This window comes from Bubalus bubalis, chromosome 8 (assembly GCF_019923935.1).
Source record: "Bubalus bubalis isolate 160015118507 breed Murrah chromosome 8, NDDB_SH_1, whole genome shotgun sequence".
NCBI lineage: Eukaryota > Metazoa > Chordata > Mammalia > Artiodactyla > Bovidae > Bubalus > Bubalus bubalis.
In genome coordinates, this window is record NC_059164.1 from 56,587,909 (window position 1) to 56,615,760 (window position 27,852).

Below are 27,852 nucleotides of genomic sequence, written 5' to 3' on the forward strand. Positions count from 1 at the left end.
TCATTCCCTTAGGGAAATCGTCTGAAATTATTTTATTCCTATTCTTTATGTCAGAAACTGCTGTAAATCTTACTTATATAAAAACAATATTTAAAAATGAATAGAAAATACTAACATCAACAATTACAACCATGTGCTAATTTCTGTAAAGAAAGTCTGTATTATTGGTGTTGTCAGTAAGACTCTGATCTTTTCTACAAAACGTTAACATTTTATGAATGCAAGAAAACTTATAGTTCAAACCATCTTTATTCACAGATGAGCAAAAAAATTGAGAATGAATGAATTCACAGTGGAAATGTTAAAGCCTGCTAATGAAAGTCTGGGCTAGAATCTAGATCTTCGTATTCTTTGGCTAGCATACATACCAAACTAATGGAAAAGAGTAAAAGTCATCCAAAGAAATGCTAAATAAGATTATATAATTTCATCCCCTTATGGCTTTATATTCTGTATGGTTATTATCTTTTTTGTCTTTGCCAGCAAAAGACACAGACTGATTTAAAGTCAAAAGAGGAATTTACCTGAAGTTTTTAGACTGAGGGAGGCTCTCAGGATTGAAGGGAAACTGCATAGTTAGATTAAAGGGAGACTCCTCTCCTTGAAACAGGGAGGAATCAGCCATATCCAAAGGTCTTGGTAACAGGAACAGTCAACAAAATTGCCCAGGCTCTGTTGCTGACTTGAATCAATTCTGACCTAGTCTTTGGTATGTGCAGAAGTTAGGAACTCAGTTGTATCCAGCTCTTTGTAACACTGTGGACTGTAGCCTGCCAGGCTCCTCTGTCTATGGGATTCTCCAGGCAGGAATACTGGAGTGGGTTGCCATTCGCTTTTCCATGGTATGTACATAGTCTGTTTAATAAACCAAGTCCCAAGAGATTGTGTTTTATTGACTAACCTTGTGTTTTGTGCTGACCAACCGATACCAGGAATTGTATAGAAATAATCCCAGAGCAGCCTCTGAGGGACACCTTTGGTTTCTGTAATTGGAGGGCATGCATTTAGATTCATGTTTCCATCAGGATGACTGACTCTGTGCTACCCCATAGACGGCAGCCCACCAGGCTCCCCTGTCCCTGGGATTCTCCAGGCAAGAACACTGGAGTGGGTTGCCATTTCCTTCTCCAATGCATGAAAGTGAAGAGTGAAAGTGAAATCGCTCAGTCGTGTCCGACTCTTAGCAACCCAATGGACTGCAGCCCACCAGGCTCCCCCATCCCTGGGATTCTCCAGGCAAGAGTACTGGAGTGGGTTGCCATTGCCTTCTCCAATAGTGAAGGAGAAGATTCCCTAAAAGAGAATTGAAGTAACATAAGGAAAGGGGCTAGATGCCAGGCTGCCATTAAATGGCATATATTCACTTCACCTGTCAAGTGATCATATTTTGCTGGAAAAGTTGTTCTATGTCCAGTAAAATCCACCTTTTCTAAATAACATACTAAGTTTTTTAAAATGTGAGTTACCTAGTGTATATAGAATGAGACTATTATAAAACCTTTTCTGTATTACTTTGTCTCTGGAAGCATTTTAATTACTCAACAATTTTTTCTTTTTTTTCCACCATGAGGGGTCAAAGGAAGGAAGACACAGGGAAATTAAAATCTACGGTAGCATTGGTTTTTGAATTTTATATACAGCATTTGCTGCCTACAGTGAATAGAAATAATAGCTATAATTTATTTTCTACCTACTGGTTTAAAGTACTGGATTTAAAGTACTAGATAGTCATTTTACTGATATATTCAGCACAAGAAAAATTTGAGGTCAGAAACTTAGGTTCAGGAAGGTAACAAAAACTCAATGGAGCCTGGCGTCTAAAAGTATGGGGTCTAGAATGAGCTTTCCTGGGTTCAAATTTTGACTCTGACTCTTGCTCACTGAATGACCTTGCATAAGTTCATCTTTCTGTTGCCGGTTTTTCTTTCTGAAGAGTAGTGAAAAAAAAAATAGGATCTACATCATAAGAGTGATTTTGATTGCTAAAAGATACAATCTATATTCAGCACTTACTAGCATGGTAGCGTTAGTAGCCTGGCACTTAAGTAAGTAATAAATGTTAGCAACTAATATAGTGATTGACATTATACCTTGTTAACTGTACTATTTGTTACACTAAACACACACACACCCCTTTTTTGTTGAGGGGAAAAGGCTTACCAAATTGAAGAAGCAGAAGAATTAAAGAACTGGATTATGCTCTTAACTCAGTGGAATAAAAACAAATTGATTATTACTTCAAAAATATTTATTAGTCTGTGGTGTGCTTCATTGTGAGGGCTTTTCATATTCTTTAAGTTTTCTAAAAATTGAGGTATAATTGACGTATTACATTAGTCTTGGGTGTACAACATGATTCAATATTTGTCTGTAGTGTAGAATGATCACCACAATAAATCTAGTTAGCATCCATCACCATTCAAAATTATGTTTTCCTCTGATTAGAACTTTAACCCATTTTTAGTTAATATTTATGAATGGTTTAAGATGTAATTAAGTTTTGTTCTTCTACATGTGGCTGTTTTAGTTTCCCCAACACCAGTTAATAAAGAGTACTAACGCATATATATGGAATTTAGAAAGATGGTAACAATAACCCTGTATATGAGACAGCAAAAGAGACACTGATGTATAGAACAGTCTTATGGACTCTGGGAGAGGGAGAGGGTGGGAAGATCTGGGAGAATGACATTGAAACATGTATAATATCATGTATGAAACGAGTCGCCAGTCCAGGTTCGATGCACGATACTGGATGCTTGGGGCTGGTGCACTGGGACGACCCAGAGGGATGGTATGGGGAGGGAGGAGGGAGGAGGGTTCAGGATGGGGAACACATGTATACCTGTGGCGGATTCATTTCAATATTTGGCAAAACCAATACAATATTGTAAAGTTTAAAATAAAATTAAAAAAAAAAAGATTGTCTTTCCACATTGTATATTCTTGCTTCCTTTGATATAAATTAATTGATGGTATATGCTTGGGTTTATTTCTGGGCAATCTGTTACATTGATGTGTGTCTGTTTTTATGCTTATGGCATACTATTTTGTTTTCATAGCATGTAGTGTAGTTTGAAATTAGGGTATGTGATGCATCCAACTTTTTATTTCTCCAGCTTGCTTTGGTTCTTTGTGTTCTGTTGTGATTTCATACAAGTTTTAGGATTGTTTTTTCTATTCCTGTGAAATATGCCATTGGCAGTTTGACAGGGATTGCCTTGAATCTGTGGATTGCTTTTCATAGTATGATCATTTTAGCAATGTTAGTTGTTACAGTCCTTGAACACAAAGTATCTTTTCATTTATTTGTGTCTCCTTCAATTTCTTTCATTAATGTCTATAGTTTTCACTGTACAGGTCTTTAAACTCCTGAGTTAAATTTATTCCTAGGTGTTTTATTCTTTTTCATATAGTTATAAATAGGGTTGTTCTCTGAATCTATTTCTGATAGCTTGCTATTGGTGTATGGTGATATAACAGATTTTATTCTTAATTATTTTATTATTGAAGGACAATTGCTTTATAGAATTTTGTTGTTTTCTGTCAGACCTCAACATGAATCAGCCATAGGTATACATACAACCCCTCCCTTTTGAACCTCTCTATCTCCCTCCCCTCCCCTCCCCTCTGGGTTGATACAGAGCCCCTGTATGAGTATCCTGTGCCATACAGCAAATTCCCGTTGGATATCTATTTTAATGTAAGTTTCCATGTTACTGTTTCCATACATCTCACCCTCTCCTCCCCTCTCCTCATGTCCATAAGTCTATTCTTTATGTCTATTTCTCCACTGCTGCCCTGTAAATAAATTCTTCAGTACCATTTTTCTAGATTTCATATATATGCATTAGAACATGATAGCTATCTTTCTCTTTCCGCCTTACTTCACTCTGTATAATAGGTTCTAGGTTCATCTACCTCATTAGAACTGACTCAAATGCATTCCTTTTTATGGCTGAATAATATTCCATTGTGTATCTGTACCACAACTTCTTTATCCATTCATCTGTCCCTGGACATCTAGGTTGCTTCCATGTTCTAGCTATTACAAATAGTCCTGCAATGAACAATGAGATACATGTGTCTTTTTCAATTTTGGTTTCCTCAGGGTATATGCCTAGGAGTGGGATTTCTGAGTCATATGGTGGTTTTGGAGAAGGAAATGGCAACCCACTCCAGTACTCTTGCCTGGAAAATCCCATGGGTGGAGGAGCCTGGTAGGCTGCTGTCCATGGGGTTGCAAAGAGTTGGACATGACTGAGCGACTTCACTTTCACTTTTCACATTCATGCATTGGAGAAGGAACTGACAACCCGCTCCAGTGTTCTTGGCTGGAGAATCCCAGGGACAGAGGAGCCTTGTTGGCTGCCATCTATGGGGTCACACAGAATCAGACATGACTGAAGTGACTTAGTGGCAGCGGCAGCAGCAGCAGCATATACCCATAAAGAAAGTCAAAACAGCTCAACAAAAGTAAAGTACAGTAGATTGACCTGGTGAACAAAGGAAATAAAAAATTATATTTACCAGTTAAGAACAAAACTAACTAAAGCACAAACTGGAAAACAAAATTAAGGCAAGGTGCCAAGTGGGAAATAAAGCAATGAAAACACAACTAACAAATATGTTGAGAGGAAAGGAAAGAAATAAAAGAAAGAGTAGATAAGCAAAGTTAAATAGAGATAGATGAAGAAGATTTATATACATTAAAGGTTAACTGCAATGCAAAAGAACAGTAGGAAAGTCAAACAAAGGAATAAATGTAGAAAAAATATAATAGGTTTTAAAAATTAAAATTGTAAAAAAAAGAAAAGAAAAAAGAGGGAAGAGGAAAGAAAAAAATAACACTAACAAATATGTTGAGGGTAAAGGAAAGAAAGAAAGAATAGATATGCAAAGATAGAGGTAGGTAAAGAAAATTTATATACATTAAAGATTAACTGCAAGGGGTAAAGAACAGTAGGAAAAGCAAACAAAAGTTAAATGTAGAAAAAATAATAATAGGTTAAAAAATTTTTTAATTAAAAAAGAAAAAAAAAAACCTACAGAACCGCAAAAGCCCAATATAGAGGCAGAGGTTTATATCAACAATAAAAAATATGACTGAAAAAAATAAAAGCTCAAAAGCTTAATTAGATTTCATAGTGCCAATATTCTGGAGAAGGCAATGGCACCCCACTCCAGTACTCTTGCCTGGAAAATCCCATGGACGGAGGAGCCTGGTGGGCTGCAGTCCATGGGGTTGCGAAGAGTCGGATACGACTGAGGGACTTCACTTTCATTTTTCACTTTCATGCAGTGGAGAAGGAAATGGCAACCCATTCCAGTGTTCTTGCCTGGAGAATCCCAGGGACGGGGGAGCCTGGTAGGCTGCCATCTATGGGGTCGTACAGAGTCGAACTCGACTGAAGCGACTTAGCAGCAGCAGCAGCAGTGCCAATATAGTCAACAACTACAACAGAAGGAAGAAAAAAGGTACAAGAAATCCAAGAGAATCTACAGAACAAGTCAAAACATAGGAATAATAAATGTTTTTCTTGAATCATTGCTCTCAGAGTCCTTTCCGTTACTGGGAGTCACAGTCCACCTCACCTCCCTCAGATGCCCTCCAGCAATGTGCTGATCTCTGGACCTGTTGTGGGGGCAGCTCTGATTCTAATCTGGTCCTACTCCTGTGTGTTCTTGCCTCCAGTGTCCACAGCTATCAGAACTAGTGCATTTTTTTTTGTGGGAGCTCTCAATGTCCTTTTATATATTCCATAGCCACAGAGTCTGCCTTGTTGATCGTGTGGATTTAATCTGCAGCTTGTACTGCTGGTGGGAAGGTTTTGGATCTTCCTTAGCCACACTGCCCCTGGGTTCCAGTTGTGGTTTTATTTCCTCCTCTGCCTGTTGGTCGTCCACTGGGCTTTGCTCCTGAGGCTGCCTTGGAGGACTTGGGTCTGCCCCAGTGAGGGCCAGTTGTGGAGGTCGTGCAGCTGCTTGTGTTGCAGGGATTCTGGCAGCACCAAGTACTCAGGGGGTTGTCAGCTAGGGTAGCAGAAAATATAGTGCTGAAGAAGAGTATGGTAACCAGTATGGCCCAGTACTCGGCAGTATTCTTGCCTGGAGAACCCCCCTGACAGAGAAGCCTGTCAGGCAACAGTCTACAGGGTCGCAAAGAGCTGGACATGACCGAAGCGACTCTGTGTGCCTAGATGCAAGACTTTTTTTGCCTGTAGCTGCTCTGCCCCAGTGAGAGTTGAGCATGAAGGTGGCATAGCTGCTTGGTTTGCAGGGACTCTGGCGGTTCCAAGTGTACAGGGACATGGACTGCCTCCACCATGGAAGCTTTGGCCCTGTCAGTCTTTTTTTCAAGCTTCTTGGAGTGATCAGAGGCCTCTTTGGCTGGTCTTTCTCCGTAGCTCCGCCTGTTCAGGTACTTAGAGGGCTCCCTTGCCCGGAGTTCTTCTCTGTTGTTTGGTGTGTCAGGCACAAAGAGGGGTCCCCCTGGCTGGGGTCCTACTCTGTAGATTGGCGCATCAGGCACTTAATATGGCACCCTTACTGGGGTCCTACTCTGTAGTTAAGTATGTCAGGCATTTGATGGGCCAGCCTCTCTATTGTTCAGCTGCCAGTGCTGGCATTTGGGGAGAGAGAGGCTATGCTGATGGCTCCACCCCTACATATGACTCAGCAGTATCGTCTTGCTTCCATGGCTGCTGGGCTTTCTTCTACAGACGTTTCCCACTACAATCCCCTCTCTCAGATCCCCACCATCTGTCTTTCCATAGTCAACAGCAGCCCTCACCCTGGGATTGCTCCACAATCCCTAAACTCCAGCTCCCAGCCGCTGCACCTTCCAGGGCATCTGTGGCCTGTCTGGAGTATGTATGGCTGCCTCAAGGACTATCTGATTCTCATTCCGTTTAGGCTGCCACAAATCAGCTGTTTTACTCTCAGCCTTAAATGTTTCTCCTCTGACTCAGACAGTTGCCCTGATGTAGTGATCGGACCCCTAGCTTCAGTTCCCCCATCTGACTAGGGCAAGTTCAGTCCTACTACCACTCCTGTTTCCCTCCCTGGTTCCTTCATCCTGCTGAGTTTTTCATGGATCTATATATTCTTTTCCACTGGTCAGGTACTCTTGTCCACTCTCAGCTGGTTTTCAGCATTCACTTCTGTGTCTGATGGTGTATTTCTGATGTACCCATGGAGAGAGATATACTCCATGACCACCTACTCTTCCACCATCTTGTTCCCTTCCAACAGATTTTTAAAATTGATTTCATACCCTGAAACTTAAAGAATTTGTTAATTCTCAGTTGTTATTTGTGTGTGTATAGTCTTCAGGATTTTGTACATTTGAAATAGTGTCATCTGCAAGTTGTGAGAGTTTCACGTCTTTCTTTCCAGTTTGGATGCCTTTGTTTCTTTTTCTGGCCTAATTGCTCTGACTAGGACTTCTAACTATGCGGAATAAGTGATGAGAGTGGACATCCTTTTCTTTTTCTTGATCTTAGAGGAAAAGCTTTCATTTTTTTCACTGTTGAGTTTGATGTTATCTGTAGGCTTGTCATATATAGCTTTTAGAATGTTGAGGTATGTTCCCATGTGGTGCTATTGGTAAAGACCCTGCCTGCCAATGCAACAGACACGAGACATGGGTTCGATCCCTGGGTCAGGAAGATCCCGTGGAGAAGGGCATGGCAACCCACATCCATTATCCTTGCCTGGAGAATCCCAAGACAGAGAAGCCTGGTAGACTACAGTCCATAGGGTTGCACAGAGTCAGACACGACCGAAGTGACTTAGTGTGTGTGTGTACGCGCACGTGCGTGCACACACACACACATTCCCTTTATGGTCACTTTGTTGAGAGCTTTTTTTTTTAATCATAAATGTTGAATTTTGTGAAATGCTTATTCTGAATATATTGAGATGGCCATATGATTATTACCCTTCATTTTGTTAATGTGGTTTATCAGACTGAATGATGTGCTTATGTTGAACCATCCTTGCATTCCTGAAAGAAATCTCAGTCATAATGTGTGACTCTTTGAATGTTGTTGAATTCAGTTTGCTAATACTTTGTTGAGGATTTTTATATCTATGTTCATCTGTGTTATTTTTTAGTGGTGTCCTTGTGTTAGGTTTTCTTTTTCGGTGGTGTCCTTGTCTAGTTTTGGTATTAGTATAATGCTGGTCTCCTAAAATGAGTTTGGAAGTGTTCCCTCCTCTTAAATTTTGTGAAGAGTTTGATAAGGACAGGTATTAAATCTTCTTTGAATATTTGGAATTCAAAGACATGATTTTGAATTCATGGTGCTATCTGGTTTTAGCAGTGAGAAGGGGGAAGAGGTTTTTGATTACTGTTTCAATCTCTTTACTAGTAATTGGTCTATTCAGATTTGCTATTTCTTCATGATTCAGTCTGGGAAGATTGTATGTTTCTAGTAATTTGCCTACTTTTTCTAGGTTCAACTTTTGGCATACAATTTATAGTTTCTTAAGTGCCTATGTATTTCTGTGGTATCAGTTGTAACTTCTCTTTTATTTCTAATTCTGTTAATTTGAGCCCCTTCTCTTTTTGTCTTGGTGAGGCTAGATAAAGGTTTGCCAATTTTATTTACCTTCTCAAGACCTATCTCAGTTTCATTTATATTTTCTGTTGTCTTTGTAGTCTCCGTTTCATTTACTTCCTTCTACCAAGTTTGGAGAAGGAAATGGCAAACCACTCCAGTATTCTTGCCTGGAGAACCCCCATTGACAGAGGAGCCTGGTGGCCTACAGTCGATAGGGTAGCAAAAAGTCGGACACGGCTGAAGCAACTTAGCAGCAAGCTTGGACTTTGTTTGTTCCTCATATTCTTATAGTAGTTTTGAACTAACTATTAAAATAACTTAAAGAGCTTTATTGTACCTTTATTCTGCTTTGTAATATGCTACTTTACACATGTGAGAATAAGTAACATATATGTAGTTACAAAACATAGTAATAAGAAAACAGTCATGCATCTGTCATGGAAGATATTACACTTCACGTCCACCTATCTGATTCCCCTGTCTGATTCTTCTGCCTCTCATGTTGTTTGGACTATGTGTTTATCATTCTTCTGCTTTTGTTTTTTAAGAAAGCTTTTGATTTGGAAATCATTTTAAATTACACAAAGTCACAAGGGTAGTACAGAGAACTTCTGAATACGTCTGTGTTTAATGATATTTATGTATACACTGTACACACACATACAGAGTGGGCATTTACATTCATGTTTTTCTTCAGAATCTTTTGAGAATAAGTTGGAGATATCATTGCCTTCCTTTACTGTTAATTATTTCAATGTCATTTCCTAAGAATGAGGTATATTTTAATATTACCAAAATAGCATAATATTAATTTTTATCTAACTTACTATATTTGAATTTTGTTAGTGCACCTGATAATGTACTTTGTAAATATTTGTTTTTTTCTCTTGTACAAGATCCAGTATAGGGACACATACTGCATTTGGTTGTCATGTCTCTTTATAGTCTGAAACAATTCTTAGTGCTTTTTTCTCTTTTTATATCATTGACATATTGGAAAAATACAGAGTTCTATCTGTTTTTTTTTTTTTTAATACATGATCCCCATTTAAGTCTGATGTTTCTTCACAATTTAGTTTCAGGTTTCACATTCTCAGATAGAATATTACAAAAGTGATATTTCCTTTCCAGATGTTACATCTGGAAGCACTCAGTGTTCAGTCAGGGTATTGTCCAATTTCTCCCCTTGTTGCTGATGAGTAGGTTTTGGGGACATATTCTGAGGCCATAAATATATCCTGTTCCTAATAAAAAACTTCTCCTCTTGACTTAGCCTCTATTGATAATTCTTGCCTGAACCCAGTGTTACTGTTGAGGTTGTAAAATGATAACATCCAATGCCAGCAGCAATCCACTTCTATCAGTCAGCTCTCAGCATTCTATCAGCCTTTTGAAAGGTTCTGTCAACCTTTCTTTCCCATTTCTATCTTTATGTTTTCCCTGTTTCTCCCCCAGTGATCTATAATCTTGAGTCCCTGTGACACGTCTTTTCACTCTGAGTATTTCTTTACTTTCTGGTGTAACAAGATGCTCCAGGCTCCTCCTTGTGTACCTTTGCTGCTCATCCCTGGAATCAGCTCTTTCTCCAAGGAGCTATGGTTCTTGAGTGAGAAACGCAATGTGGCATCTGGGTGCTAGGTTTATTGTCTTTCTAAGTTGATTAATTGTGGTTTTTAAATCAGTTGGCGATTCTTCTTTTGTCTTTAATCCAAGTGGTTATTTATTGAGTTTCTCTGACTTAAGATACATCCTTCAAAATCTATGACATTTTCATTCTCTTTGTGTTTTTTATAGCCCTTCATGTATTTGAGACACTTTTCCTCATGAGTGTCAGGATTGGCCGCCATGTTGTAGGACATCCAATAGCTGCTAGTGTGTGATGAAATGAACTGGATTAGTATTGATACCTGTCTCAGGCAGGTATTGAAAAGGATGAATGTGAGGTGTTTTCAACAAATGAAATACTCATTATAGCAGATTGTGTTTTAGAAGCTGAATAGTTTCACATAATCACTTAATTCTCTACATCCATCTTGAAGTACAGGGAACTAAAGAATTGTGTAAATGTCACTCCAGGATATTAATATTATACTAAATTACATATTTAAAGTTCAGCAGTACAAAGGTTAGGACCTTCTCATTTAAAGTTTATCTGTTTCTTGAGCAATTTCTTGTTTTAGCATTGTAACCAATAGGATTTGGTATATTGGATATGACTTTTAATAGAAATAAATGCTATGTATACAATATTTATAGTTTATATAAATATATACATTTTTTAAAGTTTATCTAAATATATACATAGATACATGTATATTTACACATTTCATCCTAATTTGATACTTCCTATCTAATATGATCTTGCAATTATTGTTTAATCAATACAAAAAGTTGGGAATTCCCTGGCATTGATGTGGTAAGTATGACTCAGTGCTTTCGTTGCCGGGGCTGGGTTCAATCTGTGGTTGAGGAGGTACGAAACCATGTGGTATTGCCAAAAAAAGAAAAAAAAAAAAAAAAAGAAACTGTAACTAAGACAAATTATGTGGTTTTGTTGAAGACACATAGCCATGTTCTGTATATATATATTCAAACCCTGCTGAGTTGATAAAAAAGAATTGAGGTATATTATTTTTAAAAAATTGTTATGTACTGGTTTTTAGTCTATCAGATGCCATAAGAATACTGAAGCATAAGACTGGAGAAAAATATGCTAATTGCAACAGCTATTACAGTGCTATGATTAAGAATTAAATTTCATTTTATTCATTTTGACTCTATCTTCACCACCTGTTTCATGCCATTAATTTTATTAGTCCTTGGAGGAGGTTATTGTCTATTTAGGGAGACAGATTATTTGAATATGAAAAGCGATGTGAGAGTACAAAACAAATAAACTTTACCCACTGTGTGTGTGTGTGTGTGTGGGCACACAGGCAGACTTCCTGGAGGAGCAGGTGCCTGAGTCGGGCCTTGAAGGACAGTTAAGAATTAACCAGAGAATCAATAGGGCAAGGGTATTCCAGCCAGGGATAGCACTGTGCACAGTTACCACATGGTGTGTGCAGGGAGCTCAAATAATATGGTAGGTGATGGACAGTGGTTGCATGATGAGGCTAGAAAGGGAAATAGGGGCCAAATAATCGTGTCCACTTTTTTTTTTTTTTTTTTGAGTTGGGGACAATTGAGGGGTTTTTAAGTAGGAAAGTGCCCTGTTAGATTTGTTATATCCCTCTACTCTTTCTGCTGTGGAGAGCATAGATTGAAGGAGGTAAGGACACTCTTGAAGTCGAGGATAATGAGGCAGATATGCGTTGCCAACATTTAGTTCGAGGCTTATGATCTTAGAAAATAAACTGATGGTGCTAGTAAGGTGACAAAAATAGAAACATGAGGATCACCTAATTCTTAAGATCAGAAAGAAGCGGAGATTATTTCTTCAAAAGAAAAATAGTTTCTATATATTGAAATTTTCAAAGAAGCATTTTCCCCCTTCTTATGTCAGTGTTTATATGCTTATCTGTATGTAAATCAGAGTGGACTTTGTTAAATCAAATTCTGATTTAGTGGGCCTCTGATGGGGCCCCCCAATTTGCGTTTCTAACAGGATCACAGATGATACTTCAGCTGCTGTTCTGAGGACCGTCCTTGGAGTAGCAAGGGTTTGGATCTTGTGTAGTGTGATGATTGTGCCACTGACAGCGCTTTATAATAAATACAGAGGTGAGCTGCTTGTGATTATGCATTGGCTTTGGGTTGCCTTGGGGAGAGGCAAGAAAGAACGGGAGGGAGTGGGGAGAATGGGGAAAAGGGAGTTAGTTTGAGATACTAAGATGAATGAAAGCATAATGTGTCCTTTCGACTTGCGGTCTTCAGATTTGGTACAGGTTCATTTTGCAAGGGACACGTAGTCGATTTTGAGGAAATCCATTTCTAAGTCCTAGATCTCCATAGTCTTGCCTAAAACTGGTTCACCTGGGACAGTGTTTCTCCAGCATGTTTTCTTTTATTAACTGCCTTCTCACAATTGCTCTTTCATAAAACAGGAAGAAATGTGGATAGGCCTCACATATGCCTTTCTTAGTTTGCTGCATTTTTCCAAAGTGGAAAGTATCCCCTACATCAAGCAGAGGATCAGTCAGAAGTATTGGTATGGAGAAAATTAATGACTTAAAAACCCTAGGTAACAGATTCTTTTGCAGCTCAGATGGTTTCCATTTTTTGTTGTTGTTTTTAAAAAACTTGTAGGAAGATGTAATTGAGTTATCAGCTGATAACTTAACTATTCTTAAAAATATTTGTATGATTATGTGTTTTTGAAGAATTAATATTGCTAAAATAAAAATGCTGCCTTTTCTAGCTATTTAAGTGAACAAAGTTTTTTCCATTCTTTCGTAAAGAGAAAATGTAAAGAAAACTGATATGTAAGCTTGTTTCATACTAGCAATATTTAATATCCAGAGGCCTACAAACAATTTTAGAAAAAAAAAAAAAAGTCCCATCTATTTCATTAAGAAATGCATTTCCAATATATATCTTCAGTTTTAACTCAACAGTTTTAGGAAATAAAGTTAATAGATATCCTGTGCCTGATTCATGTTGATATATGGCAGAAACCAACACAAAACTGTAAAGCCAATTAAAAATAAATTTAAATAAAATTAATAGATATATAAGATTTTAAGATATTTTTGTTATAGATAATAATATATTTTAATATAAGTATGATAGGGTGATCAATATAAACATTCAGAAATAAAATGTATTACTTAAGGGTAAAATTTAGTGAGGAAGTGAGTATAAATGAAAGTGAAAGTCACTCAGTTGTGTCCGACTCGGCGACCCTATGGACTATGCAATCCATGGAATTCTCTAGGCCAGAATACTGGAGTGGGTAGCCATTCCCTTATCCAGGGGATCTTCCAAACCCAGGGATCAAACCCAGTACTCCCGCATTGCAGGTGGACTCTTTACCAGCTGAATCGCCAGGGAAGCCCAAGAATACTGAAGTGCATAGCCTATCCCTTCTCCAGGGGGATGTTCTTGACCCAGGAACTGAATTGGGGTCTCCTGCATTGCAGGTGGATTCCTTACCAGCTGAGCTACTAGGGAGTATAAAAGAGTTCAAGCAAATAAGTTAAACATGTAAAATTTCATATTATTAAATATTGTATTTTACAAATGGATGATGGTATATATCAAATAGCTGTGGAATTTAGATTTCTTTGGTACTCTTAAGAGTGATGTGACGGTTCTGTTTAAAAATCAGAGTATTTTTAACATACTTGCAATTACATTTTTTGCCACTGCTCAAATTTGTAGTGAAACGTTCTGAAAGTCAACTGGAAAAGTGTACTTACTGCAAAATTTTAGAGAATTCTTTTGGGAACATACAAGGGACAAAATGAGGACTACTGCTTTGGAGCACGTTTCTCACACTGACTTTCCTTAGTAAGACTTTGTAAAATTTAGATAGCAAAGTAATTGATCATATTCACTGAGAGCACATTAGATTGTTAGTAATGAAGGGTAGATTTCTAGGCTTTGGATGCCTGGTGAACAGGTGGTGAGAAAGTTGATCTTCTGCTGGCAAAGATACTCATCTTTGTCCTGGACAGCTCTCTCAGATGAAAACTTGTTCACTGAAAGGTAGGCATATGCCTAGACTACACAAACATTTTCCTCCAAAAGAAATCTTTGGATCACGGCATACATTTGAACATGTAAGCATTCAAATGCTTTTGTGGAGACTCTATAAAATGGATAGTTTAGGAGAAATTTTGTGATGGCTTCAGCGCTACTTAATTATGCTGCAACTGCTACTGCAGAATGTGTAACTCTGAACAGTGAGTTAGCTATGAAATACACTCTCAGATAATTGAATTAATGTATATAATTATATAGAAATCACTGTGTAATTCTGGGTAATTTAACATTCAAGAATGCTTGCAAAATGCAGTGATTTTAGTTTTGATATGCTTACTGTTGAGTTTGTCATGTTGATACAAGTGAGAATGATAGGGACCAGATGTCCACACAGCTAATAAGTTGTGAAAATAGTATTTAAACTCATGTATTCAATACCATGTTTTTTTTTCTACTACAGGAATTAGAAAGGCTGCCTAGTATTTTATACATGCAGAAGGCTGGTTAAATTTAATACAGTGTATCATTTCTATAAAAATTTCTGGCAGTGTTATAGGATTTTGCTAATTGGTTTACAGTTAAAAAAAAAAAATCTTAAATTGAGGGCCCCGAAGAGCTTTTGTTTACATGGGTTAGATTTGTCAGTATTTAGCATATTAGAAATTAAAATTGGGAAAATTAAAAACATTAAAAATAGTAAACCTATCATATGTTAATATATTTCTATGAAACAATTTTTTCCTTAAACAAAAACACTTAGAAGAGTGAAACTTTTTTTACATTTTTGTAAATCTCTTTAATGTGTAGCTTAACACACACAGCTGGGTTCCCATATCTGTTGTTGCCTTCAATCTGACATAATGTGTTGTTTTGTTTGAAGTGTATTTAGAAAATCTACCCTTGCACAGATACATACTTGGAAAACAGAGACCTTGTGGAACCTGTGACAGGTTCTTAAGGACCACTTGAGATCTTTGAACCACACTATTAGAAGTGCAGCTTTAAAATATTGTCATAAGCATTATATTGCTGCTGCTGCTGCTGCTAAGTCGCTTTAGTCCTGTCCGACTCTGTGCGACCCCAGAGATGGCAGCCCACCAGGCTCCCCTGTCCCTGGGATTCTCCAGGCAAGAACACTGAAGTGGGTTGCCATTTCCTTCTCCAGTGCATGAAAGTGAAAAGTGAAAGTGAAGTCGCTCAGTCGTGTCCGACACTTAGCAACCCCAAGGACTGCAGCCTACCAGGCTCCTCCGCCCATGGGATTTTCCAGGCAAGAGTACTGGAGTGGGGTGCCATTGCCTTCTCTAGCATTATATTACACCTTCATAATTTGTATGCACATAATAAAATAACAGTACAACTTTTGCATGTACATTATTTTGATGTTGTCTGCATTTGATTTTAGCTTCATGTACTATGAAAATCTTTTCCCTTGTAATTGTGTAATTAAATTTATGACAAAATTATAATCTTAACCTAAAACCATTTAACTAAAATTATGGGGTATATTGCAATATAAGTTTCTGTAGGATAGCAATTTTGAACAAGTGTTTATCTCAATCAGAAAAATCAATATAAAGGAAATTCAAATATATGATTTAATTAATGTGGTTGTAATGATACCAAAGATTTCTAAACCTAAGAAAACATGTATCCTATAAATCCTTTAAAATAATCTAGATCTCCATGCATCTGTCCATCTTTTTCCATTCTTTCCAGCTTTCCCTCCCTGTTTTCTCTTCATTTCCAACTTCCTCTTCAAAATTCATTCAATACATATTTGTTGGACTTTTTATACTTTAGGGTAAGTACTAGTTTATGTATCAAAGAGGTGAAAATGTGTAGTGATTCAGAAATTTATTTGTTGCTACATCCAAGGAGCATGTTTCTGTTTGGGATGCTGCTGCTGCTGCTGCTAAGTCACTTCAGTCGTGTCCGACTCTGTGAGACCCCACAGACGGCAGCCCACCGGGCTCCCCCATCCCTGGGATTCTCGCTAGAGCTGGCTGGTCAGCTGGGGAACTGCAGTTTGTTCCCTATTTAGCAATTGTCTCACAACTGCTGGCTCTAGGACCACATGGTCTCAGCTATGATTCACACTGGTTAAATGTATGACTGGCCCTGGCTCTTGATACTCCTGAAAATAAGAGCTAGACATTAGGATTTATCCTGCAGAAAAATCAAACTTCTCTCCGACTGATTCTGCAAGTAAAAATAGCAGAAGCTACAGTAGTCAGTTTGGGCTCTGCCTTGCTGTGTTCTGACTCTGACTTCAAGTCCTGTTGGTGCATGTGCTTGGCAAGAACTCGATTATGTGCCAAAGTCGAGCTGTCAGGGAGTATAGGAAGTGAGCTCTAGCTTTCTAGCTTAGCTTTCTTGTTTGGCATTCATTAAAGAATGCAGCTACATTTGGAGTTGAGGGACCCAGTGGAGTGGATTGCCATTTCCTTCTCCAGGGATCTTCCCAATCCTGGGATTGAACCTGGGTCTCTTGCATCTGCTGCATTGGCAGGCAGATTCTTTATAGCTAGTGCCACCTGGAAGCCCGTAAGAAGAAAAGACTAAAAGAAATAGAAGAAAAAGACATAGAAGAAAAAACTAAAATGAAATGTTTTAAAACATTGACAACAAACATCTCTAGATTATTAAAATCACAGCATCTTCTCCTTTCTGTCCTTATGCATATTAATCTTCCACACTTTAAAAGAATTTTGCCCTTTCTTCCCTGGTTTTACTGCATCTACCCTTGTTGTTATAATGCCATAAGACTAACTGTTAGAATTGGTCATTTCCAGTGGCTACAAGAAGACTACTTCTAGTCTGAACACTTTTCATTGATCTTGTGGGGATAGGGGCACATAGTGAACTGACTAAATGAGCCTTTCAGTGCAACTAACTACTGTACGAGTTGAAATGAGTCAGTCTAGATCATTCTCACTTTGCTACCTAGTGTGGATGCTTTGGGTTTCTCACTCCTAACTGAGCTTGGGCATTGATGGTAACCAAAGTGTATCATGTCATGGAGGAAACCAAGACGATTTTATGCTTTGTGGTTTTTCCTTGAGCAGGTCAGAATTTCTTTTATCTCTTTTGCTCTGCCAATGTTGAAGACTCTATATGGCAGATAATGGGAAAAGATACTTTGATTAATGCTTGGGAGTTGCCTAAATAACTGGTGGAGTAAAACATCTGTCCTCAACTCTGAGTGGTATCTTGGTCTTTGAGGGACAAGAGAATAGAGAGTAATAAGGTCATGCCTTATGGTGTAGTTTGTGCTGTGCATGCTCAGTCGGCTCAGTTATGTCCAACTCTGCGACGCTATGGACTATATATAGCCCACCAGGCTCCTCTGTCCCTGGGATTCTCCAGGCAAGAATGCTGGAGTGGATTGCTGTGCCCTCCTCCGGGGGATCTTCCTGATCCAGGGACTGAACCCACATCTCTTGCATCTCCTGCTTTGGCAAGCTGGTTCTTTACCACTAGCACCACCTGGGAAGCCCATGGTGTCAGTTAGGGAAGATGAAATGGTAGTAGATGAAATGGCGGAAAGGAAACCACATTCAAACTAGGTGAGTCTTCAAATCAAACGATTCTTTCTAGAGTTGGACGCCCTAGAGGGTGTAGCAACAACAAGCCAAATGGTTCTGTGTATGTGTATGTGAGTATGCTCATCATTCAGTCAGACTCTTTGTGACCCCATGGACTGTAGCCCTCCATGTTCCTCTCTCTATGACATTTCCCAGGCAAGAATACTGGAATGGGTTGCCATTTCCCTCTCTAAAATGGTTTGTACTCTGAATCAAAAAGTAACTGGTTGATAGGCCAGGGAAAAAGGGTATACAGAGCTGAGGCAGGATGTCTAAAGGGTCTGGGCTGCCCTAGGGTGAAAAGCTTAGGGTTTTTATGGCTTGCGGGAACTAGTGAGTGTGGGCCTGGGCAGTGTGTGCTCTGCAATGGTAAAGCAGTAATTCCAACACTGACTGGTGCCTTTGCTTATCTTCAGTTTCTTAGTTCCTGAGAAGATGAGTATGTCCAACATGGTTAAAGATTGTTGTTCAGTCACTAAGTTGTCCAAGTCTTTGCAACCCCATGGACTGCAGCACACCGGACTCCTCTGTCCTTCACTATCTCCTGGAGTTTGCTCACATTCATGTGCTTTGAGTCAGTGATGCTGTCTAACCATCTTATCCTCTGCTGCCTGCTTCTCCTCTTGCCTTCAGTCTTTCCCAGCATCAGGGTCTTTTCCATCAGATAGAAATGGACAACAGCATTTATGTATATCTTTTCTATAAATTCTTCATGATAACTTGTGTTGTAGAAGATTGAGTCTTTTTTTTTTTTAAATGTTGCTCATCTCATTAGAATCAGTTTGATGGATTTAATTACATTAATTTGTTTAATAAAAATATTTAGACACAATAGCTAGAGCTAGTGAATGTTCCCAGTATAAGATAAAAAACCAAATGCAACATTTAGACAAAGCAAGTTAATTTAGTTGACACAATTCTGAGTTGTAAAAGCACAGACCAGCATCCAAAGGGAATGCATTTTGGATTTTTAATGTGGCAATTAAACATAGTTAGGGGGGCTATGTAAATTAGCATGTTTTAAACTGCATTTATGGTCATCTTAATCTGATATGGCTGACTTAATTTCATAGTCATTTGAGGATAGTTAATTCTACTTTATAGTTGCTTACCAGAAAATTATGCTTCATGCTGTGTGGTGAGGTTTTGTAAAATAATCTAAAGAAAATTGTTACTGTTGGCAAAAAAAAAGAATTATTTGTTTAAGTACCATCTAGCATTGCTGCCTCAAAGGGATTGTTTCTGCATAGTATTTAAAAAAGATTTTAAATGTGTTTTATATCTTGTCAGTTTTTGAGTAGAAAAACATAGATGTGTGCTTAGCAAAAAACTTAAGTACCACTTTGGGGCCAGTCTGGGTCCACATCTTCCTGAAGTATTAGTGATAAATCTCATGGCATAGATGAGCTTATGGAGATGAGTTTACAGTTTAGGAAGTACTGTACCAGTTGAGAGTAATCTTCTGGTTTGTACATATGTGCTTTCTAAGTCTTTCAAATAAGTTATCTGTTAAAATGTCAAATCTTTCTTTTTTTTTTTTAAAGTCAAGATTTTTAACCCCAGCTAAGGAGAAGGAAATGGCAACCCACTCCAGTATTCTTGCCTGGAGAATCCCATGGATGGAGGAGCTTGGTGGGCTACAGTCCATGGGTCGCAAAGAGTTGGACACGACTGAGCGACTTCATTTTCACTTTCACTTAAGCTGAAACTCTAATACTTTGGCCACCTCATGCAAAGAGTTGACTCATTGGAAAAGACCCTGATGCTGGGAGGGATTGGGGGCAGGAGGAGAAGGGGATGACAGAGGATAAGATGGCTGGATGACATCACGGACTCGATGGACATGAGTTTGGGTGAACTCTGGGAGTTGGTGATGGACAGGGAGGCCTGGTGTGCTGCAATTCACGGTGTTGCAAGGAGTCGGACAGGACTGAGTGACTGAACTGAACTGAATATAGAAAGATAATTTACTCATAAATAGTACCACATGAGAGAGGCCTGTAAATTTTCAATTCTGTGTTTAAAAAGTGAGAGTTCTGGATCTGATATCTAATATCAACATAAAGATGTTGAATGAATCAATTATCATAAAAAGGAATCTGAGTCTATTTAGTTTATAGCTGATTATACTTTGTTTAATACATGGCTTTGTATATTTGTGTAGTGTGTTTGTGTGTCCAATTTTCTAAATTCTGTGTTCAACCCCATGTGGCTTAATTATTGTCTTTGTGGGTTTATTTTTCAGATAATCACTGTATATTCATGGAAACAAATATTTTAAGACTTGTAGGGTTTTCTAACAGAATTCAGTATTTCCAGATGATCTAAAGACCTATTCCTAGAAAAATAACATAAAGTATTATTAATTGAGCTTAAATACGAATCTTTGAAATATAAAGGAACATTAAAACAGATTACACTGTGAAGGTGTCAGTCACTCAGTTGTGTCTGACTTTGCGACCCCATGGACTGTGGCCCTCTAGGCTCCTCTGTCCATGCGCCAGGTAAAGATACTGGAGTGGAAAAGCCATTCGCTTTTCCAAGGGATCTTCCCAACCCAGTAATACACTTTGAAAACTGGGATTCTCAAAATGTATTTGAGGGAATGGTGATGGATCCCTGAAATCCTTTTGTGGGGAGGGGTCTATGAGGTCAAAACAATTAGAATAATAATAGTAAGAATTTATTTGCCTTAAAAAAAAAAACTCATTCTCACATCAATGTACAGGGCAATTTTGCTGAAACTATGAGAGACATCAGAACATTAAGAGATATGAGAATCCAGTTGTCTCCTGAGATTCACAAAAATGTAAAACAATGTCACTCTTTAAAACTAAAACATGTTATTTGTGTTAACATGTAATGAATGGTATTATTTTTAAATGAATTAACAAAAGTTCCAGGTTATCAAATTTAGTTTCTAATATGTTATAACTTCATGGATACAAACCATATAAAGGAATGGCTTTGGGAGAACTTCTTAAAATGTTGTTGTTTATTGTTTAGTCACTAAGTCATGTCTGACTCTTTTGAGACCCTATGGACTGTAGCTGCCAGGCTTCTCTGCCCATGAGATTTTAAAATGTTAAGGGTTCCTAAATACAAAATGTTTGAGAATTATTGACTTAGACTAATTAGAGCTAGCACCTGATTTGGAGGCTGGAAAGTAAAAGTAGAGGTTGGAACTTGCCTGGTACCTGAATAACATCTAGTATGTTTATCAAATTTTGAGTCTCACTTTCCTTAGCTATAAAATTGGAATAATATTTAATGTGTAAGTTTAGAGACAATATATATGTACATTGTTCACTCTAATACTCTGTCCATATTAAGTGCCTAACACTTTTTGAATAGGTGGCTGATTCAAGGGATAGTTATATTACAGATATCATTGGGGATATTTATGTGTAAATGGCCTATAGTTTTCTTTTCTCTTATTCTATCTTGAAACTCATTCAAGAATAAGAGTAAGAAAAAGGTTGAGAAGAGTATTAATTTTCTTCCCCAAGGTAAAGTAAACACATTTATTGATACATATATGAGTCTTTCTTACCCTAGCAGTTTTGAGTCACTCATTCATCAAGTGTTAAGTTTCCCTATGCCATGTATTTTTAATTCTTTATTCTACATTTTCTTCTCTAACTGCATGCCCAGATTTTTTTCACCTCTATACTGTGCATATGCTTTTTTTTGTCTTGTTTTTAAACACTTCTCCCACAGCCTGCCAAGCATTACAATTCATGTAGGCATTGTCATGACTAAGGTGTTCGTGCTCGTGATTGCAAACAACTAGCTGATTGATTGCATTTATACCTTTTACTCTTGGTGATATGGACACATTTGTTGTCTTAATGACAGACAGCCTGATAAAAAAATGATTCTTTAAAAAAATGACACAGGAAAAGAAATATTCCCAGTCAAGTGCCATGTTTAAATAAGTGAATGTCATTTCACTGAAAAGCTGCAGCCTAATCAGATTCAGGTTTATGTTAATAAATCATATAAAATATTTTGAGGTACTCTGTAGCAGCTGTCTTGAAATACACAAGTCAGAACCTACCTAAAGGGAGGTTCATTGGGTGTGTGGTACAACATGGATGAAACTGAATGGACAGTGTGTCTGCATTTACTCATTTCAAAAGGACAGGTTACAGCTTAATATCATTATGAAATAATTAGACAAAATGCTAAAGTATAGTGAGTGAATGACTTTATTTTTGCAGTCTTATGTACTCTAGCCACTCATTTAGCAGTTTTTATCTGTGGTACCTGTTTAAAATCTATATATGTCAAAAGTAACAGGTTTTGTTTTGTTTTGTTTTGTTTTTGGTTAGAAATGGAAGCAGAATTTGTGACAAAATGATCTTGGTGATTGATGAATTGCTCCCATTGTTAGTTTTGTTCTTGTATTGGGGGTTATCTACAATGCAGTAGAAGAAAAATAGATGCCACCCTTATTCATTTTAACTTAATTGGGTTGGTATAGAATACAAGATAGCATTTTCCCCCAGCATACATGCAATAGTGAATTGAGTAAAAAATGTATTAAGCAAGCTTTTTAGTTTTATATCAAAATCAATACCAGACTGTTGTTGAAAATTTTAAGATTATGATTTCCTCATCAATTTATGTTGTACTTTAATCTCTTACAGTGTGATAGTTGGCCATCTAATCTAACAATATTTAATGTAATGATTTGAAAATGCAGTTAATTTTTCGCCTATCTCATCATCCTGAACAATTACAGTGTTCATCATTCTGTTGTAAGTCACTGTTACCTATGTGAGGAAATTAGTCTAGTGTGGAGACTCAAAATTAAAAATAGAACAAAGGTGTAAAAGGTGAAAATCTTTATATTGACTGTGAATAAACTGTTACATGTTTTGGATTATTTTTGGAGAAGTGTTAAATTCTGTTTTCCATTTACTATAAAATATTCTGCAGAGAGAAAGTAAAAGAGTAGTGTTCATGGTAAAGTGAAGCTGAAATCTCTCCTTCTAATCAACTAGCCACTTCATATACAATCTTCGTTGTATGATTACTTATGGAAAATAATGGTAAAATTCAGATAATAAGTAATCTTGACCCTCCTAATTGTGTGAGGAATATTGTCTTTTAGTAATGTATTGAACATCTGCTATGTACTTCTAGACACTGGGAATACTCTTGCCCTCAAAGAGTTCATTACCTAATAATTTATAATAATAACAGTGCATGACTTCCCAGATGGTGCTAGTGGTAAGGAAGCTGACTGCTGATGCAGGAGATGTAAGAAACAGGTTCGATTCCTGGGTTGGGAAAATCCCCTGGAGGAGGGTATGGCAGCCAACTCCACTATTCTTGCCTGGAGAAGCCCCTGGACAGAGGAGCCCGGTGAGCTACAGTACATAGGATCACAAAGAGTCAGACATGCCTCAAGCAACCTAGCATGCACAGTAAGTACAAAATAGTAGTAAGCCCAACAATATATATATGCAAATTTATCGATATGGAATATATTTTATTACTTTAACAATTGATATCAGGATTTCCTGTTACGAAGGAAGTATCTTTGAGTAAATAACATCTTCAGTTCACATGGAGTAGATGAGAACTATGACATTGGAGGGCAATTAGGTGCACAAGGTTTTCTGCATTAGGGAAGAAGGAGCATTCATTTTGATTTGGACAGGGAGCGCATTCTGTGTGACAGGCGGAGAGAAGATGGAGAGGCCCAGGACTGGATTTGGGAACGTGTAAGAGTCTGGCCTTGTCTGGGGAAAGACCCACATATTTCCCTGGCCTGCCTCTCTCTCTGTTTCCCTGAGTGGCAGTTTGGCGCTTCTCTCTCCTTAAGTCAAGGTCCCCCCCTTAGTCCCGTCACCGGCACTGCGTGGCCACTCTTCTAGGTACATTGTTAGTTAAAGCTTGTTGTAGAGGGTTATCTGTTAATGTTTTGTCACCTGTGTAAGACTCATATGGTGCTATGAAAGCCAAGACAAATTTATTTGCTTTACTAAAGTTAAGGGAGAAGAAAAGCTGATCTTTAACATTAGCAATTTAAAAAGGAAGACACTTGTTGTAAATTAACTGGCTGCATTTGTTGACTTCCTGCTCAAAACTCTTTACAAACTATTTTGTTCTCTCATGTAATTTCTATCCCACTTGCCTGAACAACTCCTGGAGGGTGGGAATAACATTTCCTGTGGCTTGGTTACCATCCCAATACCTCACATAGCTTCTGCCCAATATAGGTGCTCATTCATATTTTTAACCTAACATTGTTCTCAATATTAGCAGTTAATCTTATTTTTCCCCTTAAATATTAGAGAAAACTAGAATGGAGATAGTCATTCTCTTTTCTGATTCTGGTGATTAGGGCTCTAGGAGGCTCCTCTGTTTTGATAATGTGGTTGTAGCTCAAAAATCATTGTTTTCCTTATGGTGCACTACTAAAACTGCATGAAACTGAATCTGGGCATGAGGGGGGAAAGCCTCTGATGTGTTCAGCATGGAAGACCAAGCTTATAAACTATTAACTAGTACACACCAAAATCAGTCTACTTTGGAAGAAAATAGTTGAAAGGATTTTTGATGAAGAAAAGATTTCTTTGCTAGTTTAAATTCATTCTAGGCAGGTCCTTAGGAATTTATGCTATGTATACATAAAAAGGACAGAAAAATAAATATTCCTTTCTTTCACATATCACAAGCCATAGAAGGCAAGTCAGCCAGTAAGTAGATGGCAGCAGCTCAGTTTCTACAAGGAGGACACCTATGGCCAATGATGCATAGTTTAATGCTAATTTCATAGTTTCTAAAGACTATCCCAGAATTCTAGTTCTGTTAATGATACTAATGATGTTATTCGGGCATATGGAAAAAAAAATGTATGGACATAATGGCCTTATTTGTAGGGCAGATTCATGTGAACTATTTGCTATTATTAGAAAAAGATTTTATAAATATTCTGTATTTTATTTATGAAAAAATCTACTTTGGCTTCTAACATGGAGAAGTGTGGGACTGCAGTATAATTAGATGAATCAATAACTGGCTCCCTTTCTTTACATAATAAGAGCATCTGCTATGTTTTAGAGAATGATTGGGAATTTAGCATTGAAGGAAACATGATCTAGTTTGAAAGTAAACATGCAACTATTTTATCATAATAAATGCTTTAATAGGATTTTTAGATCAAATGTTGTATGAGAGATAAGTTCTATTTATGAGAAGAAAGTAGTGGGGGGATATCACAGGCAACAAATGGGCTCAGAAAGGTAAGTTTATCACAGGAATGCCTTTCCCTTGTCATTCTCACTCCATTCCCTTCAAATATTATTCTAAATCTTTGCAGCCATGCTCAAGTTCAACTTCCTATTCCCCCACCACCCTCTGCTCCCATGGAATTGACCTCAGATTATTATAAAATATGAAACTGGAAAAAAACTTCCTCAGCTTCTTACTATAAACATATCTACCTCTGTTTCTATACATTAAAAATATTTGAAGTACAGTTGATTTACAATATTAGTTTCAGATGTACAGCATAATGATTCAATATTTTTATAGGTTAGGTTCCATTTATAATTTTTTAATAAAATATTGGCTATATTCCCTGTGCTATATAATACATTCTTGTAGCATTTTTAAGGGTAGAGGATTAAGAGCTACAAACTACTACCTTGCCACTTCTGCCTTACCTCTCGCTACTACTGGTTTGTTCTCTGTATTTGTGAGTCTATTTCTGTTTTGTTATTCATTCACTTGTTTTATGTTTTAGATTCCACATACAAGTGATAGCATAGAGTATTTATCTTTCTCTGCCTTATTTCACTAAGCATAATACCCTTCAGGTTCATCACTGGTGTTGGAAATGGCAGAATTTCTTGTTTTTTCAATGGCTGAGTGATATTCTGTGGTGTATATATATACCACTTCTTCTTTATCCATTCATCTGTTGATGGACACTTAAGTTGCTTCTGTACCTTGGCTGTTATAAAAAATGCTGCTGTGAACATTGTAGTGCATGTATGTTTTTTAACTAATGTTTCCATTTTCTTCAGATATATGCCCAGAAGTGGAATTGCTGGTCAATACAGTATTCCTATTTTTAGATTTTTTGAGGAACCTCCATAATGCTTTCCATCGTGCTTCACCAGTTTACATTCCCACCAACAGTATAAGAGGAATCTCTTTTCTCCAGCCTCACAAACATTTATTTGTGTCCTTTTTCAAGATGACCATCCTGACAGCTTTCCTGGTGGCTTAGATGGTAAAGAATGTGCCTGCAATTAGGAATTCCGATCCCTGGATTGGGAAGATCCCTTTGAGAAGGGAGTGGCTACCCACTCCAGTGTTCTTGCCTGGAGAATTCCATGCACACAGGAGCCTGACAGACTATATGGTACATGGGGTTGCAAAGAGTTGGACAGGACTGAGTGACCAACACTTTTCACTTTCATTCAGACAGATGTGAGATGATATTTCATTATGATTTTGATTTGCATGTCTCTGATTAGTGACATTGAGCTTTTTTTTCCATGGACTTACTGGCTATCTGCATTTTCTCTTTGGAAAAATGTCTATTCAGTTCTTCCCTTTTTCTAATCAAAAATTTTTTTTATGTTGAATTGTATGAGCTATTTATTTTGAATATTAATCTGTTACTGGTTATATATTTTGCAAATTTTTCTCCTATCCTGTAGGTTGTCTTCATGTTTTGAACTCATATACCTTGTTCCAACTCCCTGTGACGTTATCTAGTTTAGACTTTTGTGCAGAGTTCATTTGGACTGTTGGGAGAGTTACTTTACTGCTCTCAGCCTCCAGTATGGCTTTCTTTCTATCAATCCACATATATCAATCATTAGGGTTAAATGTAAAGTTACTTTAGTAAGTGTATAATTCTGTCACTTATAATATCCAGTGGCCTTGTAACTATGGTAAGTTCAGACTTCTTTCTGAGATATTGGACAACTCCATCCTCAACTTTGCCTGGTTTAGCACCTCCCCCCCCTTTTTTTTTTTTTCAATTACTTGGAGAAGAGTTATTAAACTGAACACGTAGGTGGCTCAAGTCAGTTTATATAGAAAATAACATAATTAGGATTTAACAGATGTTCAGAAACTTCTCTTACCCCCTTTTCCCCTCTCTTCTGCTCACATCTTGCCAGAAGCTTATAAATAGTCTCGGACAGGGGTCAGGCTTTGCAGCCAACCATGTAGTCAATTCCTGTACTTGTCTCTATACAGCCTCTGGAGAAGGCAATGGCACCCCCACTCCAGTACTCTTGCCTGGAAATCCATGGATGGAGGAGCCTGGTAGGCTGTAGTCCATGGGGTTGCTAAGAGTCGGACATGACTGAGCGACTTCACTTTCACTTTTTATCTTCACGCATTGGAGAAGGAAATGGCAAGCCACTCCAGTATTCTTGCCTGGAGAATCCCAGGGACGGGGAAGCCTGATGGGCTGCCGTCTATGGGGTTGCACAGAGTCGGACACGACTGAAACGACTTAGCAATACAGCCTCTAGCAGGAATTTCTATTTCTGTAGTCCTCAATATCTTCATTCTAAGATGGTACTTATAGTTCTTCCCTTATTAGGGTTTGATGGCATAAGACATGCAAAACACTTAGTATATATGTTGGCTTTTAATGTTAGGTTAGTGCACTTGGCTTTGATTGTTGAGATATAGTGATAGGAACATACTGAGAAGATAGTGGTTAGATCATTAAATTGACTCAACACCATGCCCTACAATCAAGGTGACAGTTGAATAAGCTACTGCAGTTTAATCTGAAGATAAGGAAAATGAGCATATGCACTGAGCTGTTCAAAAGTTCATTCAGGTTTTTCCATAAGATGTTGCAGATGGACTTTGGCCCACCCAATAATAGCTTTCTCCAAATGTTTGTAGGAATGTAGAAGACAATTTTGATTTATTCTGTTGGCCCTAGGGATTATAGATTATTTATACTGAATGGGTATAAATAGTTGAGGTAGATTTTCAGTTAATATAAAGAATTCTATAACAGAGCTGCCTTAAAAAAAAAACTACCCAATAGAGCA

At 37.7% G+C, this 27,852-nt stretch overlaps 1 protein-coding gene across 12 annotated transcripts in view; it reads left to right on the forward strand.

Annotated features, from left to right (window-relative positions):
* Positions 1-27,852, forward strand: part of IMMP2L (inner mitochondrial membrane peptidase subunit 2) — a 965,664-nt gene that overhangs the window by 190,645 nt on the left and 747,167 nt on the right. For 2 of the 12 annotated variants that reach the window (XM_044947176.2, XM_025292032.3), the window contains exon 5: positions 12,175-12,290. The exons of the other annotated variants lie outside the window; for them this stretch is intronic. In XM_044947176.2, the coding sequence (XP_044803111.2) occupies positions 12,175-12,290 (116 nt within the window). The remainder of the gene's footprint in view (positions 1-12,174; positions 12,291-27,852) is intronic. 12 annotated transcript variants of the gene reach the window in all.